General features: G+C 36.9%; 1 protein-coding gene across 1 annotated transcript in view; it reads left to right on the plus strand.

Annotated features, from left to right (window-relative positions):
• The first annotated feature begins 2,614 nt into the window (after positions 1–2,614).
• The window catches only part of LOC107665954 (protein sidekick-1-like), a 211,610-nt gene continuing 196,041 nt past the window's right edge, over positions 2,615–18,183 (plus strand). Inside the window, exon 1 of the mRNA XM_016457025.1 lies at positions 2,615–3,079. Within this exon, the coding sequence (XP_016312511.1) occupies positions 2,995–3,079 (85 nt within the window). The 5' untranslated portion in view covers positions 2,615–2,994. The remainder of the gene's footprint in view (positions 3,080–18,183) is intronic.

The raw sequence follows: 18,183 nt of genomic DNA on the forward strand, positions 1-18,183 counted from the left end.
AGTAACACTGTGAGCAGAAATTGCATTTTTTAGAAGCTAATAAACATCTTGATGTCTTTTTTGAGTGCTTAATGGAGCCATTGTCTAACATTCAACAAAAGTGTAGTATTACTGATTAAAAATAACCTCTCTGTGCACTCCAGTGGCTTTCAAGGCAAAAATGTTTATTTAAAAAAACACACAGCAAATGCCATTAAACAAGTCTGAATAATATTATCAACCCATCTTAAAGTAAATTTATTTTTTAAAAAAGATAAATGCCACAATTCCAGTATTAATTTTAACCAGTGTCATCCTGCTATAACTATATAAATGCAATCCTGAATAGACTCTGACAAGATATAGTCCAGTCAAATCTAAGCTAGGTTTAGATAGGTTAAGATAATCTAAGATAGGTTTAGGTTTAATTATCAGTGTTTCGTTTAAGGAAAACACAACATTTTCTTAATAAAATAATTGCTGGCTCAATATTAACACATTGATCTTGACACTCTAACAGCTCTGAATTTTCATATCGATATTCATCCACTCACTACTGGTTCCAAGCATTTTTCTGCAGGAATTAGAAAATAATTCACCTATAAATGACAATCATTTTCTCATTTATTCCCCTCAGTGTTGCTCCCAAACTAAAAATGACAAAAAGTAGGCTGGTCCATGCAACCTTGCTGTATACCAAGTCTTCTAAAGCCAATGTATTACTCTATCTGAGGAACAAACCGTATTTTAAGTCAGAGCTCTCAAATATCAAAGTTCTCAAATCAAGAGTTGACGTCAAACCATGGCTTTATGCATCTTTCATGTTCGAATAACCACTTAAATTTCATTATGTTCTCATTCAGAAGTCTTGTAATATAGAGCAAGTTATTTGAACTTTTTATGAGCTGTCAAGACATTTTGGAAAAAAAAATCCACAGAAGACAACAAAAAAACATTAAGGTTTGTAACAACATAAAATAAGTGAATAAAATAAGTACCTTTTGTATCCCACATGAAAGTCCACCGCATTACTTATTACGCAATGACAAAAAAAACTAAGCCTTTCCGAGACTTTCTAAAAAGAGATCTGAAACTTTTTATTTTCAGTGTGACTTTCGAGCATGTATGTTTCTGTCTGACTGGGGGCGCATGGCACCGTGTTTCAGAAGCTTTTCCTTCTCCACGTGCTCTTCGTGTAGTGTGCAGAAAGGGGAACCAATCAGCGCTCAGCAGGGCGGAGCGGGTGGGACGCTGAATTCAACTTCAAATTCATTCAGCCCTGTACAAATTATTATTCCAGAGAAGAGAAACTCGAGCGGCTCATTCAAAGCCTTTTAAAGAAGTGTCAATTTCACTTGCATTCGACTACATTTGCCTGACAGGAGCTTTGTTGCAGGTTTTTTATTTATTATTATTATTTTTTTTCATCTTTGGTCCGGGCAGCAGGTGTTCGGTTACCGCCACAGAGCTCAGTTCTCTTCGTTTGATGCATTCATTCAGCCAAACCTCACTGCAAGAGCGTTAGGCGAGGACTTTAATTTAACTTTCCAAAGTTAAGATTTATATCGATTCACTGCAAACCCGAACTTTAAAGAGTAACTGCCGGAACAGAGCTCAAACAATTGATAAAGGTGAGGAGACTATTGTTTAATGCGTTTACCTTTGCCATGGTGTGGAACTGGGAACGTTCATTTGTATTGACGGTTCAAGAACTTGTATTCTTCCGACAGGATAAAAAACTCTAAAATATTCCTAACAGTGTTTCTGTCTCACAATTTACAAACACTCCGCTACTGAAGCTACAACGCGACACTAGTCCGACCTCGAACGAATGACTCTTATGAGTCGGTTATTTTGAGTGAATCAAAAACACAGAGCGCGTCCAGTGTAATCCGATTCCTAAAGGAGTGACTCTCAAGAGCCGGCTCTTTGTAGTGAATCAAAACATGCAGAGCGACTAGTGTGGTCAAATGATTTCTTGCCTGGTTTTTTTAGTGAATCAGTTATGTATCAATCAGGTACTGGATTAATTTGACTCATTTACGGAACCGCAAGTTATTTTTTGTTTTGTATTTCTATTTAATATTTAGTTAAGTTTGTAAAAGTACCTAATTAAAACATCTTAGTAACACACTTTGTCCAATAATTGTATTAAATGTAGGCTATCAGCTCAGAAGTTTTACGAATTAAGTCACCCTTCGTAATTTGCTACTCATGACGTCTGCCTTTTCTGTTCACAGGTGTTTATTCCTTTACGAGGATTTATACTGGACGTTCTTTTGCGCCTTGGTTAACCTGTTGGATAGATAAAGTCTTCTGGGTAACATTACACTTAACCAGATTCACTTAATCAAGCAATATTTCCCGAGGTCTGCTCCAAACGGATAAAGGCACATCTAATGAGCACCGATATGGATTGTACGGGATTCTTCAAGAGTCGCTCAATGTCGTGAAAATGCTCGAAATGATCGGGTAGATAATCCAACTGCGAATAGCCCACGTCAAAACAACGTGGTTTTACAGGAGATATTGGCGCTGTAAGCGGATAATTTAAATCCGGTACACTCAAACGTATTAATACTTAACTGGAATCAATACTGAAACATCATGAGCCGTCTCGGGACACAGAAGAGCGGCTCGCGATTACTGAAGGGATGTTCACGGAGCGTGTCGTTCATTTTGGAACAGTGTACGGAGACTTGGTCTTTTTGGTTTGAAGGTGTCGTTTTTTTCAGTGCTAAATGCGCTGACGAGGGTGAGAGCTTCCCGAAAGCCGTGAGACATGAAAGTAAAGCGACCGGGGAAATCGCGGACTCGGAGCTGAACTCTCCCGCGTGTGGGGTGAATGAGAAGCGCCTTGTAAATGCGGTGAAGCGGAGCGCGCACTTTCGGCTTTTCTCACAAACCTCCACATCTGCCGAGGTTATAGATTCCAGCTTTAGCGGGGGTCAGAGCCCTCGTACCAAGGGCAAAGTTAAAGGGATTATTCACCGACAAGGAAATACAAGGAAGGTGATGACGAGGAAAGCGAAGTGCGGGATGTGGGGTTGGATTTTTGCCCTTGTGTTCTTCTGGAATACCCACATGTTGCGCGCTCAAGGTAGGCTAAGTTTCGAGTTGTGTAGCATAAAACGAGTTTGCGTGACTTTTAATTTCATCCAGGGTTTAAAACATTATTTTGACACATAAATATTTTTCCAAGACCTTTTAAGTTTTTTTTTTTTTTTTAAAGTGGATTATAATGATGTAATTGCATAAACCTGTATAGTTGAGTTGTAACATTATTGTTAATTGTTATTTAAAGATGAGGTACATTTTTACATTTAGTGCTCTTAAGGGTATCAGAGAACCTGAAAGAGAAGACAATTAGGGGCAGAGAGAAAAAGAGGGACATAAGCTAGAGAGAATGAGAATGGGATGGACTGAAATGAAAAGAGAGACATAGAGGAAGAATTGGGGGACATAGAAAGAGAGATGAACAGACAGAGTGAGGGACACGGAGAGAGAGAGAGGGGTGGGTGATCGTGCCCGTGTGTGTCTCAACAAAAGCGGTAAAGGTCATATGCTGTCAACACGCACATTTTCTCAGGTCACACACATGTCGTATTGACTGACCATCAAACTGACAAGTAGAGGGAGCAGGATGCATTAATTTACAAAGTGCATGTGTGTGGAAGGGAAAGGGTGTAAAGGAAAAATGCTGACACACTGAGATTCAGAATTATGATTCAGAGCAGAATTCAGTTAAGCCTTGACATAGGCTGTACAGGCTGTACACTGCATATGGTGCCAGCTGGATCGCTCTGGTACCCGGCCGGCTGTTTTTCAAGGGGGGGGGGTTTACTGATTGAATTAGGATGTTTTAAAGCACAACACAGATTTTGCGTGCCACGCATGGGAGCATTTCAGTCTTTAAAATGGCAGCAAGATTAAAAGATTCAAAAGTATGATTGTATTGCAAGCGACGTCTCACCATATTAAACGCATTTGGCATGGAGATGCCGTGGGCTTTTCAGTGTTGGGGCTGTGAAATCCATCTCTCTTTCTTTTAGAGGTTGCATTAATGCAGACGCATGAATGCATTTGACTCAAAACAGTTTACAAGAACACCCACTCCTGTGACTTTTCTTTAGCATTGGTGGCTGGCACTTTTTTCCTCTCTCACTTTCTCTGCATGCTTGCAGACTCAGCTTTCTCCCCTGGTTAATGTCAAGGTCTCGCTATGGCTTTGGATGTGGCCCAAACCCCAACCTTAAGGAGGTCAGAAGGTTATTGATCACATCCCATCAGGCAAATGGCAGAAACGGAGTCATCTTGCTTTGTCAAGCATCATACTAGTTTGATTCCATGCAGTGCAGACATCAGTTTTCCCTAATTAAGTTTATTCGTTCAAAACCTGAAATCCCTCAAGGATTTGTGTCTGTCATCATTCAAAGCTTCACTTTTGAAGAAATTAAACATTTGTTATTCAAAAGTTATGTTTAGAAGCAGGCCACTTGCAAGAAAGAGTCCAATGTAAGATCAACTTCTAAATCACTGTCAAGGTCTGCTCATGGTAAGAATTTGGAGCCTATTATAGACGAAGGCGGAAACCATTAATATGATATTCGCAACAAGTATGAAGCAGCATTTCAACATGAAATAACACTAATTTGAAGGTTAACATTTTGTTTTTTTAATGAGCATTGCCTTCTTAAGATCTGTTTATCTGAGACCAGAATTTTGACAGTAATAGAAAACCTGAAAATGCTAAGAAATGTTAAAATAATTGTAAATTTCATATTATTATATAAATGTCACTGCAAATCTTAAGCATTTAATCTGTAAGAAAGTGCTCTTTAATCCAGTAAACTATGCAGTAATTCCAAGCATTTACTAATAAGAGACATACAATTTTAGAAATTCATTGGTCAAGTTGTTGGAACCCTGTTAGACACTTACTGTTCCATGCAGTTTAATTAGAGCCGGTTTCATCCAGTTTTCCTGTCATGGAACTGTTAATAATACAAGGTACGCCATGTATTTCCTTCCCTTTTCCCTCTAAAAAAGACCAATGTCAAATTCATAGTGAATGAAGAGTCTCGCTGTACGTACAACATGCAGGTGTCTTTGTGGGTTTTCTTTTAACCCTAAACAGATTTTTTTAAATACTTCAGTCCCAAAAGCTGCAACTTTTGAAAACTGTCACATACCGTCCCAAGTTGTTTGGCTGCGCTCTCTGTATTTATGACTCTTGCCAGGCACGTCAGTGATGAATGTTTGCATTCGAACGCTCTGACATCTTGATGCGCCACTGAGGTCCTTCAGAGAATCAGATGAAGAAGAGAGGTGCGAGAGAGATGGGATGAGAGAAGAGATGTGGGCTGAAACAAGCAGAGAGGGTGCAGATGTTAAAGAGGAGTGGAGCGTGAAAAGGAGGAAGCAGTGCAGAAAGAAAAAAAGGGAAGGATGGGATGGGGTGGTAGTTTTGGATGGGTAGTCCTCTACGGAGGAGAGCACTGGCATCTCTTTACCATGCTCTTCCTTTACATCCATCAAAAGAGACAGGGTCACTGGGATGTGTATCAAATCAAAAAGGAAAGAAAACCTGTGCATTAGCTAAAGCAGAGGAAGAGAGGAAGGAAAAAGTGGAGTGGAGGGGAACATAATGATGGAGGAAGGCAAAAAAACCGAGAGAGAGAGAGCGAGAGAGAGTGTGTAGGCATGATAGAATGAAATCGAGATTGACGTGATTGCTTGTCTGTGTGTGCGCGTGTCCGTGTGCGCGGGCCCTGGCAGGGTCGGCACGGCATGAAAACTGCTCCTTGTGTCTGAAGCCTCTCTCTGTGCCGCTCTGGTCAGATGGGCTTTTGATCCCGGGTGACAAACTCCTGCAGGGGCTGAATAAGAATGGCTCAGAATTACACCCAGTGCCACACTCCAGTACATACTGCACCCTTCCCACAATGCCCTGCCATGTTCCCACTGGCACACTCAAGCACCATACTACCTTCCAACACTTAATGAAACACAGTTGCCATAAATATTCAAACCAATCCTCCACGCTTCACTCTACGGCCAGACTGGTTGTTTATCTAGACAAAGTAAATCAAGACTCAGTGGTGTTTACTAAAGAATACTATTGCTATTATTCAAACAAAAGCTTGGAACTTATATCCAGGACTGTTCGTGTTATAGATATGGGTGATACCTCAAATCATGTGGTTTGTTTAGGAGATTGTTTTTAGCATTAGGCATTGTCGGTGAAAATGTCCAATTAACTTTTTTTGAAGGAAAGGCATTTTCTTCAGAAAATATAAAAATCTAGCTAGACTTTGAAGCTTAACGAAATGCCTCATATTTTGAAAGGTGCATCAGGTAGGTTAATTAAATGTGTATTTTTCAATGTTCTTATTTGTCTTACTGAACAAATTTTTCATAGTGATAAGGTGTTGAGGAATAACAGTAATGATGAGACATTGTTGGAGCAAAATTACCATTCCAAATTTTCATTGAAGGAAGGGCATTTTCTTAAGAAAATGTAAAAATCTTTCTAGGATGAGCTTAATAAAATGGCTCAGATGCTTAAAGGTGCATTACATAATCTAATTAAATGTGTATTTGTTGATTTCATTTGTTGTCCTGAACAACGATGGTATTAGTCTCTCTACTGTCACCTTCACTACAACATAACTTGACTCTGACTGGGAAATGGGTTCATGTGACTAACCCAGGGGTAGGCAAGTTTGGTCCTAGAGAGCCGCAGTCCTGCAGCCCAAAATGTTCATTATCTTGAATTGCAAGACGTGGATGGTCATGTGATCTCAACATGGAGGCCACCATGAAGGGGCAACCTGAATAAAATGGACTACTGATATGCTTGAATCATCTCATGTAACTTGACCTTATTTTAAACATATTTGTCAAAAATATTGTTCATTTCTTTGGGTGAGTAATGCAGCAAAATTTCAGCAAAAAAAATCAAACAGCAAATGAAATAGATTTTCGGTTTTGGCTGAAATGTTTCTATAGGGTCAAACTTATTTATCGGAACCGTGACGTTTAATTTCATCTAATAAACTTTTCTGATGACACAACTATTTCATTACTATAATGTGGATAAGGTACAACATATAAACATGTCAGCAGTGTGAATGATGCTAGAGTAACAATATATAAAATTTGTTCGGCTGAAATATTCAGAGGTGGCTTGTTGCCAAAGAGCTTTAATATGACTTGTTTTAGTACTGAAACGTTATTTATTTTTTTTTTTTGACTCTAATTTTAATTTCTTTTTCGGTAAAAAACTAAATGAGTGCATATGATTTAGTTTTAATTTACATCTAGCCCGCCTTGGCTCTCTTCTCTGGATTATTCCTCTGCTCATTTACCTTCTTTTACCATGTGTTGCTCCACATTTCTCACACTGACACCCTTGAGGAATTTCAAAGTGGCTTTTTGTGTGACTGTGTGTGTGTTTACGCATGAGTGCAGCGTTAGTATCGGGCCCGAAAAGTCCTTGTGCCTTTATTGTTCCTTGTATTGTCCGGTAGTTGACCCATCCCTCCCCCAGTCGTGACCCAGACTGTGACATTAACCAAAGCCTTTGTGTCTCTTTTATTCTAAAGTGGCCAAATGAGTATAGACCTCTTAATTTCAGTAGTAAATGAAGTAATTTAATTGGTTTACTGCTAACCACTTTTCATTATAGTAATCATCTTGAATGATTAGGAAAAAATAACTTTGATAGTTTGCCGACAGGTGGTCCATTTCGAACAACAATATAACTGATCATATTCACTGTGAAGAATTAAAGAGCTTTGAGGAAATGCTTGGCAATAAACACTTAAATTTAATTTAATTCACTCTGCCTGTCTGAACACATCTGCCTTCCGCATTTAAGTATTATCAGGCTATCATTACATGCACAAGACATGCTCGATGTCCTGTCTTTCCACCCCGTCTTTCTCTCTTCAACCGAAAGTTAGCACATTTATTGGCATCACAGTAATTAATCTTATTTAGAATAAGATCAAAGCCAGACGACATAACATTTTCACACAGAGCAATTTTGATTTGATTTTACATGTGAAACGCTTTTTTAATTCCCCCCTCTGAAATCGTCTTCAGCTGTTTCTTCTTTCTTTCTCTATTTCTTTCCTTTTTTTCTCTGTTGTTGATGCCTGTAGCATTGAGTTTGAGTCAAAGCATTGGCTTTTGGACAGAGGCCTTTCCATCGTTACTAATCAGCTTTCACACCAATAGATTTTTTTCCTCTGCATTCATAAATGATGAGATTAGCCCATCTTTGTTATCAAAATATTACATGTTCAAGTGCCTACTTTGGCATTGAACTTAAGTGGTACCTCGGCAGTGTGCGTGTATGTACTATTCATTGGCTTCTGGAAGCCTAGAAGCTCACGTTTCATATTATGCAGGATTGTACAAGTGCCATATTAACATCTTTTCAATTTCTGCTTGTCATCAAGTGAGTTTATCAGTTATGCAGGATTAGTCCGTGAGAACTACTGCAGTTTATTATCTGAATTGGCATTATTTCAGTGACACGCACTACTTGAACTGGAAGCTCATTAATTAAAAATTAATTAAAAAGAAATTTAGGGCAAACTGACATGTCGCTTTACACAGTCAGCTAAAACGCTGATGAGCAAATGAAATGTGTTTTTTTATTGTCTCTCTTTTTTTTTTTTTTTAGAGTCAAAGCCTCTGATGATTGGGATAGGAGAGGCCTGTAAATATTTGCTCCAAATTTGAAGAAATGAAAGTGTTGCTTTATTTGACTATGATGAAACCTGATGTGACCTGTGCTTGTTTCTAAAAGATGAGTTTTGCTCTGGCTTTTTAAAGCCGAGGACCTATGATGCTATAACCAGCATCAAAGTTTACTCGCTTAATTGAAAGAGATTTGTGATTTCACAGTTGCTCACAGATGAAAGTGTTTACAGTGCCGCCACATGACACGACCGACACAGCCAATAACAAAGTACCCAAAGATAAACACATCCTTTTATGATTAAAAAGAAGTCAGTGGGATTCTGATCAATATTTCAGTAGTTACAATTCTTATTACAGGCGTCAGAGGTTTTAGCTGCAGTGTGGACAGTAAACCGTTTTTTTTTTTTTTTTTTTTAGCTCTGATCCATAACTTAATTCTTACTGCCTTGTTGCTTACTTGCTGCCTTCAGCCAGCATCATGTCATAAAACTTCAAAAGTGACCGATTTAAAAAGCTCTACAGTTACACAAATTGACTCAACTTGATTGATTAAAATGATTTTCCTAGAGTTTAATATTAGCAAGCTGCTAAGCTAACAGCATGATCAGGCATGGGCCGGTATGAGATTTTGATGGTTTGATAACCTTAAGCAAAAATATCACGGTTTCACAGAATCACGGTATTGTTGTTACTGCTCTAAAATGTATTATTTTTAAATGTCTGGGTAAAAAAAAAAAAAATAAAAATTAACACAATATGTTTTGAGCAACATACAGAATATTTGGAACAGTAGTATCTATTTATTTTTTCTTTGATTTGTTTCTGAAATGTTTGCTGAATTGTGGGCTGTTTTGCAGCTTTTGATGTGGATGGTTGATTTGCTGCTCTAGAAAGAAGAAAAATATCATGGTATACATTGATACCAGTAATCGGCCCATGCCTAAGCATGATACTATAATGTGCCTAAATACATGGTATACTCAAATAAGTGGTACAATAATCAATTTCAATTACATACTAGAGAAATTATATATATATATATATATATATATATATATATACTATTTCAGTAATTTGGATTAAATTGATCAATACTAACAGTAAAGACGTAATATCTTACAAAAGATTTCTATTTCTGCTATTCAAATGCTTTTCAAAAATTGTAATTAAATATTAATCAGCACAATTGTTTCAACATGATAATAATAAGATATTTTTTCCCCCCTGAGCTTGGCACAATGCATTCTGGGATTGTCTTTTCTACGATGCGTGTGACTTTGAAACTGGCCATGAAACAAAGCATTTTAATTGGCAGCATCTAGGTTTTAGAACAGACATAAGTCTTGGTAAAGTTTTTTACTTTAGTAAGGGTTGTATGTGCATACTGTAGCTGTCTTTTCTGTTTGTCCTTGTTGCAGTTGTCAGGGGCAAGGCATCTCTGACCAAGAGATTCCATGAAGGTTTGGAGTGAATGAAACAGACACAAACATCTCCACATTCCAAATGGTTGTGCAAGGTTTGATGTTAGTGACGCCAAATGGCAAAGGTTCATGTGTGTTTTTTAACTGACTGTGAAGCACCAATTCTTATAAGGAAGCAGCTTTTTATTGAAGATTTGAGAGCCACGGTGGATGGCAAGGTGAATAACTTCAATTTATGTTCCTTTAAAATATAGAATTTTATCAGCTACTTTCATGGTACTTTTATTGTGCTTTTGTTAGAATAAAAAGTCACTGTATCCTTTCATTGTATGGAAAGGAGTAGAGTTAACATGCTTTGGAAATTTACTTTGTGTTGTATGAAATTCACAGAGGAATGATGTGAGGGTGACTCTGAAAGCTGTGGACTCTTTTTCTCCTTTTCTTTCTTTCTTGTTTAGATTAGATTAGACAGATTGATTTCAGTTTGGTGTATGAACTTTTATCTGGACTACTGAACTCATCACTTGATTGTCCTAGAACTGTTGCTGCAGGCCCCAAAGCCAGCCTCCATATCATGTGACACTGGGGAGTATTTGTATTCAAGAATGAATTTAGTCATAATTTTCAGCATTTATTGGGTACAAACAAACCATAAACATGCTATGAAGCCTATTAATGCTTTATTGCATGAAGGTTGTAGAGGGCAGAGGAAGGTGTAATGGGAAGTTACATATGATGCAGAGTTCATCTCAACATTTCCAACTGAAAATTTTTACACAATCCAGAGTTAGACTTGCTTGTATTGTTAGACTTACTTGCATTGTGTCCATAAAACATGGTTTTTCAGAAATAAATGGTCTATTTTGATCAAAATCAGCTGATTTAGCACATGGAGATGTGGATTTTTTGTGTGTGAAGGAGAGAAAGACTGTTAGTGTTTAACTTACACAAAACCATCTGGCAGTCAAGTATAGGAGAACATTTGCACATTCAACTGCCAAATGTTTTTGGAAATATCATATTCTCATGATTGATTTTTCTCCAAATATTAGTCCAAAGGAGAAAAATAAGTGACAAACATATTTTTCAACATGTTTTTTAAAATTTAAGTAGCAAGACAGTTTTTCTCTCGCCCAAAAACATACAAAAACACAAGCACACATTACACACATTAGGGATGCATTAGAGGCCCTGGTGGCTTAGAGAAAGCTTCGAAATGGAGGTTGTTTATCTTCATTTTGCTCCATTGAACGTGCACTACGGCCAACATTGCTAGCATGGGACTAAAAGCATTACAATAAACACCCCACCACTTCCACACTCCCCGTCTCTCATTCAAGTGAAATTTATATTTACATTAAGTCATTTAGCAGCTGCTTTCACCCAGAGAAATGCACTTACAACCCTAGAACAAACAATAGACAACCACTAGTCTGACTACAATAACTACCTTCCCCTCGATTATAATCTCCCTCAAGCAGACTTGTGAACATCTGACTGCAGTGTTTTAACATCACTACATGGTGGTTCATTGGAAGTTGTGTTCATTTAATAAAAAAATGAACTCAAACACCCTTGTCTTTTACTTACTGCCAGAGTTTAGAACTGAAGACACACATACACCCTTAAAAATAAAGGTGCTTAAAAGGTTCTTCACAGCAATGCCATAGAAGAACCATTTTTGGTTACACAAAGAACCATTCAGTCAAAGGTTCTTTAAAGAACCATCTCTTTCTTTCCTTTTTATAATCTGAAGAACCTACTTTCACCACAAAGAACCTTTTGTGAAACAGAAAGGTTCTTCAGATGTTAAAGGTTCTTTATGGAACCATTTAGAAAAAAAGGTTCTTCTATGGCATCGTGAATCACCTTTATTTTTAAGAGTGTATATAGAGTTAAAAAACAGTGAGACGCCTCTACTTTCTACACGGGATTGGTCAATCAAGGCCTATACAAGTTTATTGAAACATGAAGAATAACCAGTATGTGATTTTTCTAAGGTTGCGTTGATTATTTAGCATATTTGAATGGACTGTCCTACTTTTAATGATATTAGATGCAGCAGTTTTTTATTCACACATTTTATTAATGGATGTTTCTACAAAATTTCACCTGCAATTTTTTTGTTCAAATACTAACCTGAAAAAAATTCTGTAGTTAATTTTGTAATGTAAAAATTTACATTTTGTGTGTGTGTTTATATACATACATACATATATATATATGTATATATATTAAATCTCAAAATTGAGTTTAATAGAGTTTGGCATTAGCATGTTGCTAAACTAACAATGTGACCTGGTTGCCAGGTCTTCATGACAGAGAAAGCCCAATTAACTCAAAGTTTAACTTCATAACCACTGAGAAAAAAAAAAAAAAAGCCAGAGGAAGTCAATATCATCATTGAAATGTGTATTGTAATATTTACATAGCAACAAAATGCAATACATTTCAGTGGAGACATTTCAGTGTCAGACTTTAGGGGGTTGCTAGGATGATGTGAATGCATACAGAGTACATGCATTTATATGATCCAAGCAACCCCCTAAAGCCCATCCTGCCTTAGTTCATATGTATTGCATGTTGTTACTATGAATAATAGGCCTACATATGAAGTAAAAGCAGCATGGTACTGTATCATACAGTCATTCCTCTGATATACAATTTCAACTGTTGACTTGTCTGTTTACATAAAAATTACAATCCATCTCACCTGTTTTGACTAGCATTTTGGCTGTTGCTTTGTCAAAATCCTTACATTTAGATCAAAATTGTGCCATATGTTAAACCCTCAAATCTCCATATCATGTGAAAAAGCATGTGTGATGTCTTAAAATGCTGTCTAGGCAGCTTACTAGGTGTTGGAACAGATCCACAGTCTTGGTAATTTCCTGTTGAGGGTACTAGCTCCTGTAGTTACAGCAAATTCTACAATCTGTAAAACAGTCACCTGGGTACAGCAATGAACAAGGCACTTGTGTGTGCTGTGTCAGGTTACATCCGTATAAATGACACAAATAAAGAAAGACAGAAAATGAGGGCGAGGGGGAGGGAGGGTGGTGGTTCCTCTGTCTTGGTGAGCTCCAATTTACTGGTCTGAAATTTTACACGTTTCATTGGATACGCTCATTCTCACCTTCATAAAAACCACACGTGGCCAGGATAGCATAGGGTAGCTTACGATCAGGCCTTGCTGTTTTGTGTGATTTGTCAAAAATACATACATTCCCAGGATTGAGGAACATTAATGTTAACATTACAATTTGAAGATTTCCTATCTCCTAAATAGGTGTCTTAAGAAGTAACTTATTAAATTATGTCAAATAAAAAAGAGAGAATCTGTCAAGAATGTGCAATGAAATCCCAGGACAGCTAGAATTTGAAAGAAGCGTTTGAAGATGTCTTGTAAACATCACAGATATTTCCAGTCAACCTTGTAGGTGTGTTTAAATAGTAAGATGAAGCATGAAGAAAGGGTTTTGCTAGGCACGACACAAAGTAGAACCTATAAGTAATTCTTTCACCTAGTAATGCAAATCATGTGCATAGATAGCAGCTATTTTACAAGGGCTTCAAACATTGCTCATCAAATCAAATCAACAAAGTGCGGTACCTTTTATATTCATAACTATTTAAAGTGATACAGTTTCAATCTGTCACCTTAGCAGCTTTGAGTTTCCTCATAAAAGACAAGCCACAATGTTTTCATAGTGTTTATTTATTTTGTTTTACTTGAAAGTTTAGTGTGCACAGATTAATTTATTTTCCCTGGTATGTTTACCTTTTCATCCATTTTATCAAAAAGTTCATTTGGATTTGTTTGCTTAGCATTGATCAGCCTGTCATCTAACAGCTGAAGATCTAAATGGATTGATTGCAGTGGAAAAATGGTTTTGAAAATTCCGTCTCTACACAAGTTGCTTCAGAACTTCTGATGTAGTCTATTTTGGCATCTTTATGTCATTTGTACGTTTTCTGGAGCAAATGGGAGAGAGCAGCATGTTTTACAAATGACCTTGCAGCCAAAGATCTGCTGTGGGCAACGTGCTGTGGAGTAAGTCAGTAAGAAAATGACTCCAAAGGCGATCAATCCCAGTTATCTTTTGCTTTAACAGCAGATTTTTTCATAGATGTTTTATGGTGGTTTTGATTGAACACTGTGGTTGTTGTCTACGAGGAAGCTGGCCCACTTTTCGGCTAGCAGAAGTGAGAAGGTTCAAGTAGTGGAGCCACAAATCAGCACGGTTACTCTATGGTGAATATATTCAGCAATGAGTCACGCTTTATTCTAAGCACCAGGGCTGAACACAATACCGCTGTAAACAGTATGTCACTGGAATGGAAATGTGATATTATTTACTGTATGGCGTAGACTTAAATCTAACAAACCTCCAACCACAATAAAGGATTAGATAGAAAATCCCTGCTACAGGAGTTTGTTTTGATGAATAAACTTTGAGTAGTAAACTTTGACTTCACTTGGCCTCATGAAACACAGGCAGAATGAAACCATTCTTATGTAAATTGTTGCACTGACTTGAATCTGACAGTTTTATGATGAATATTTGTCAATACAAATATTTCGTAACAATATTTCATGAATGAGGCCCATTGTGTGCCATTTTTTTCAGCATTAAAATACTTTTTCATATCCCAGTTTAATATGTAACTGTGTAAGTCCTTTGTAGGCTGATTTCTGTGTCTAATTTATGCTTTCAACATTGCTCTGTTTGAGTGACATATCAATTTTTGGCTTAACTAGTGGCGTGAGTTTTGGACAGGACTATTTTTTTCAAATCAGAAGAAACTGATCAGAAAATCTGTTTACAAATTATTATTTTAAATAAATTATTTTGTAAAATGTGTGAAAAGGTGTTTGCTTTAAATTGAATTCATGACAATATTTGATTTGAAAGGAGATTTTTAGTGAATAATGGCTTAAATTTGGTCTGTTCATCAAACAAATCTATTGTTCTACTCCAGAAGCCTTGGAAATGTATGGAGCACTTTTATGGTGCTTTTTGGAAACATGTCTTTGAAAAAATAAGCAGCTTGGACATTGTTGATATTCATTCTGAACAGTAGCACATTGTGTAGGTACAATACAGGCTTGCTTTTTTAGTAAACTATATGAGAAGGGATAAAGTTGAGGCCTGTGTGTGTGTGTGTGTGTGTGTGTGTGTGTGTTTGTGTGTGTCTGTCTGCTGGTGACTGATACTGGCATAATGGATGAAGCGTAGACCTTAATATGCACATCAATGTTTAACTGGTATCCGCTGAAAACAAATTATTTCTCCGAAAATTTGTTTTATGGGTCGGGTTGTTATAAAGTAATTAATTCAGCTGTTTAATAGCTTTGTATTTCTGTGGGTTTACTTTTTAAATAAATGTTTTGGACATTTACTGAATTAAATGGTTCAAATTCTCAAACATTGATTGAGAGTGATAGAAAGTTGCTTTGGAGGGTTTTGTTATTTTTGTTTTTGCTATTCTTGGTTTGAAATCCCATTGTCACTAGTTGGTTTAGAGCAGAAAATCAATCTTAAAAATGAACCGACACTGACCTGCAGATAACCCCACTTACATTCTCTGTACAATAAATGGACTAAATTCAACCTCATTGAAATGTCCTTCTGTAAAGACAGGTCCATTTTGAACAGGAAGATGTTGCTTGAATGAAACGTGGTGGGTTGTTATGAAAGTAGCAAGTATACTGAGGCTCAAACTGTAGTTTAAACTAGTAGCCTAATATTTCACTGTTTTGGGGTTTTTGACAGTGTGACATTGACTTTAGGGAGATGATAGTACAATTTCTGAGTTGCTTTGAATAAAAGCTACTTATAAATGAATAGTCTATGTAGATAAATGTAGACAAATTCAAACTCACTTCGTCCCCGATAAGGAACTTGGTACAGTGTTTTAGAGCTAACTAAGGGTACGACTCTTACCTCTGTTATGTTCCTAAATAGTTATTGGTATTTAGATGTTAGCATGGTATAGTATACTACCCTGCTAAATGGGCTAACATAGCTGGTCAGCTAATGTTTTCAACTTAACCAGAAATACTCCCCTTGGTTTGCCAGCCTCACTAAAAATGTATTTTTTGCTGGGTAACAGTAATGATCAGCACCAAAACAGCTGTAACCACATTAAACTAGCCTGGACCAACATGGAAATTTATGCTGGTCTAAGCTGTTTTTTTTTTACAAGGTAAACAAGAAGAAAGCTCTTTAAATGTGTTTAATGTGTATATTCTTTCAAGAAATGATAGTTTGTAACAGCCTGTAAAAGGGCTCATATGACAGCCAGCTTGCCTCATCAATGAACGCCCATATGATACATGGACAACTCTGGCGGGGGAAACACATATAGCCTGGAATTCAATCAACAACATGTTTAAATGTGCCATACAAAGAATTATGTAATGCACTTACGCTGTGAGAAATACTATAAACATCCAGCTATAAACTTGTCTTTTTATTGAACAGGTTACATTTAAATTGGACAATTTGAGCCTACGCTCATAAATAAATTGGTCACGTATTCTGTATGCTGTTTTCTCTAGATTGCAGTCCAGATATCACCTTGTTTCTTAGTTGCTTCATGGTACCATTTTTAATTTGTCAGATAACCGTTATAAATAGATCACCTTGAATTGTAACTGACCTCTTAAAATGGAAGAAAACACACACAAACGTATTGCTCTCATTATAGTTTCAGACACAGCCTCTCAGAAGCCATGAGCCTTTGAAATCAGTTGTGTTTAATTTATTGATTTATTGCTTAATTTATTGCTTTATTAACTGCTGACTCAGTAAATGAATTAAATAACTCGAGTGATGTTCGCAAGGATATAGGACACGGAACGAAGAAAAAGACTATATTTACAGTATACGTCATTTAATTGTCACTCAGCAAGATTTCTGCTTAAAGTCAACAAGAAATCAAAATTGAGTCTCGTTGCTTTCTGAATGAATGTTTGTAGTTGTATTATGCATGATTCATCGGTGGATGTTTTTCCAAAGGAAGAATCTTTTAGGAAAACGTAATAACCGCCTCTAAATTTATTTTCCTTTTTGGTTATTTCATTATTTTTATTATTATTATTATTATTTTTATTTTTTATTTTTTTACCTAGGCGGCTGTTAAAAAGGTTATTTTGTAACCAAATATCAGCTATTTAAGCATTGTTTTGGGCAACTGTGGTAATTTGAAAATGTTATTTTAAAATGTTTTGAAATAAAAAATATTAAAGTAATATATTGCATTATGAAAGTACATGCACACACTATTTCATGTTGAATTCAGCATCCAAGCCTTCTCAGTGTGATGTGCCAGACATTTCAAAGTCAATCTTGCCCAAACAGTTACTTTTGGAGTCACTCTTTAATGTGTGGGAGCTCATGCATGTTTATTCATGTTTTTGAAATTTTGATTATGTCTCAGATGGCTATAATCAGTCCATTGGTTCCATTTCAAAACATCTTTTTATTAAGTGGACTGTGTGTGTGTGTGTGTGTGTGTGTGTGTGTGTGTGTGTGTGTAAAAAATAGAGAGAGAGAAAGTCAATCTTGCCCAAACAGTTACTTTTGGAGTCACTCTTTAATGTGTGGGAGCTCATGCATGTTTATTCATGTTTTTGAAATTTTGATTATGTCTCAGATGGCTATAATCAGTCCATTGGTTCCATTTCAAAACATCTTTTTATTAAGTGGACTGTGTGTGTGTGTGTGTGTGTGTGTGTGTGTGTGTGTGTGTGTGTAAAATGCAGAGAGAGAAAGAGAGACCCACTAGACCCAGCACCAGGTGTGAGTGCCTCTTTGGCTGATAGACAACCATACACACACTCACTCACTCACTCACTCACTCACTCACCCACCCCTCCATCCAGTGCATTTATGAAGATAAACACACACGCGCACGCACGCACGCACGCACACACACACACACACACACACACACAGAGATCTTAGCATCGTGTATTATAAGAGGTGATATGGTTATCTATCTATCTATCTATCTGTCTGTCTATCTATCTATCTATCTGTCTGTCTATCTATCTATCTAT

The sequence above is a fragment of the Sinocyclocheilus anshuiensis genome, unplaced genomic scaffold (genome assembly GCF_001515605.1).
Source record: "Sinocyclocheilus anshuiensis isolate Anshui unplaced genomic scaffold, SAMN03320099.WGS_v1.1 scaffold775, whole genome shotgun sequence".
NCBI lineage: Eukaryota > Metazoa > Chordata > Actinopteri > Cypriniformes > Cyprinidae > Sinocyclocheilus > Sinocyclocheilus anshuiensis.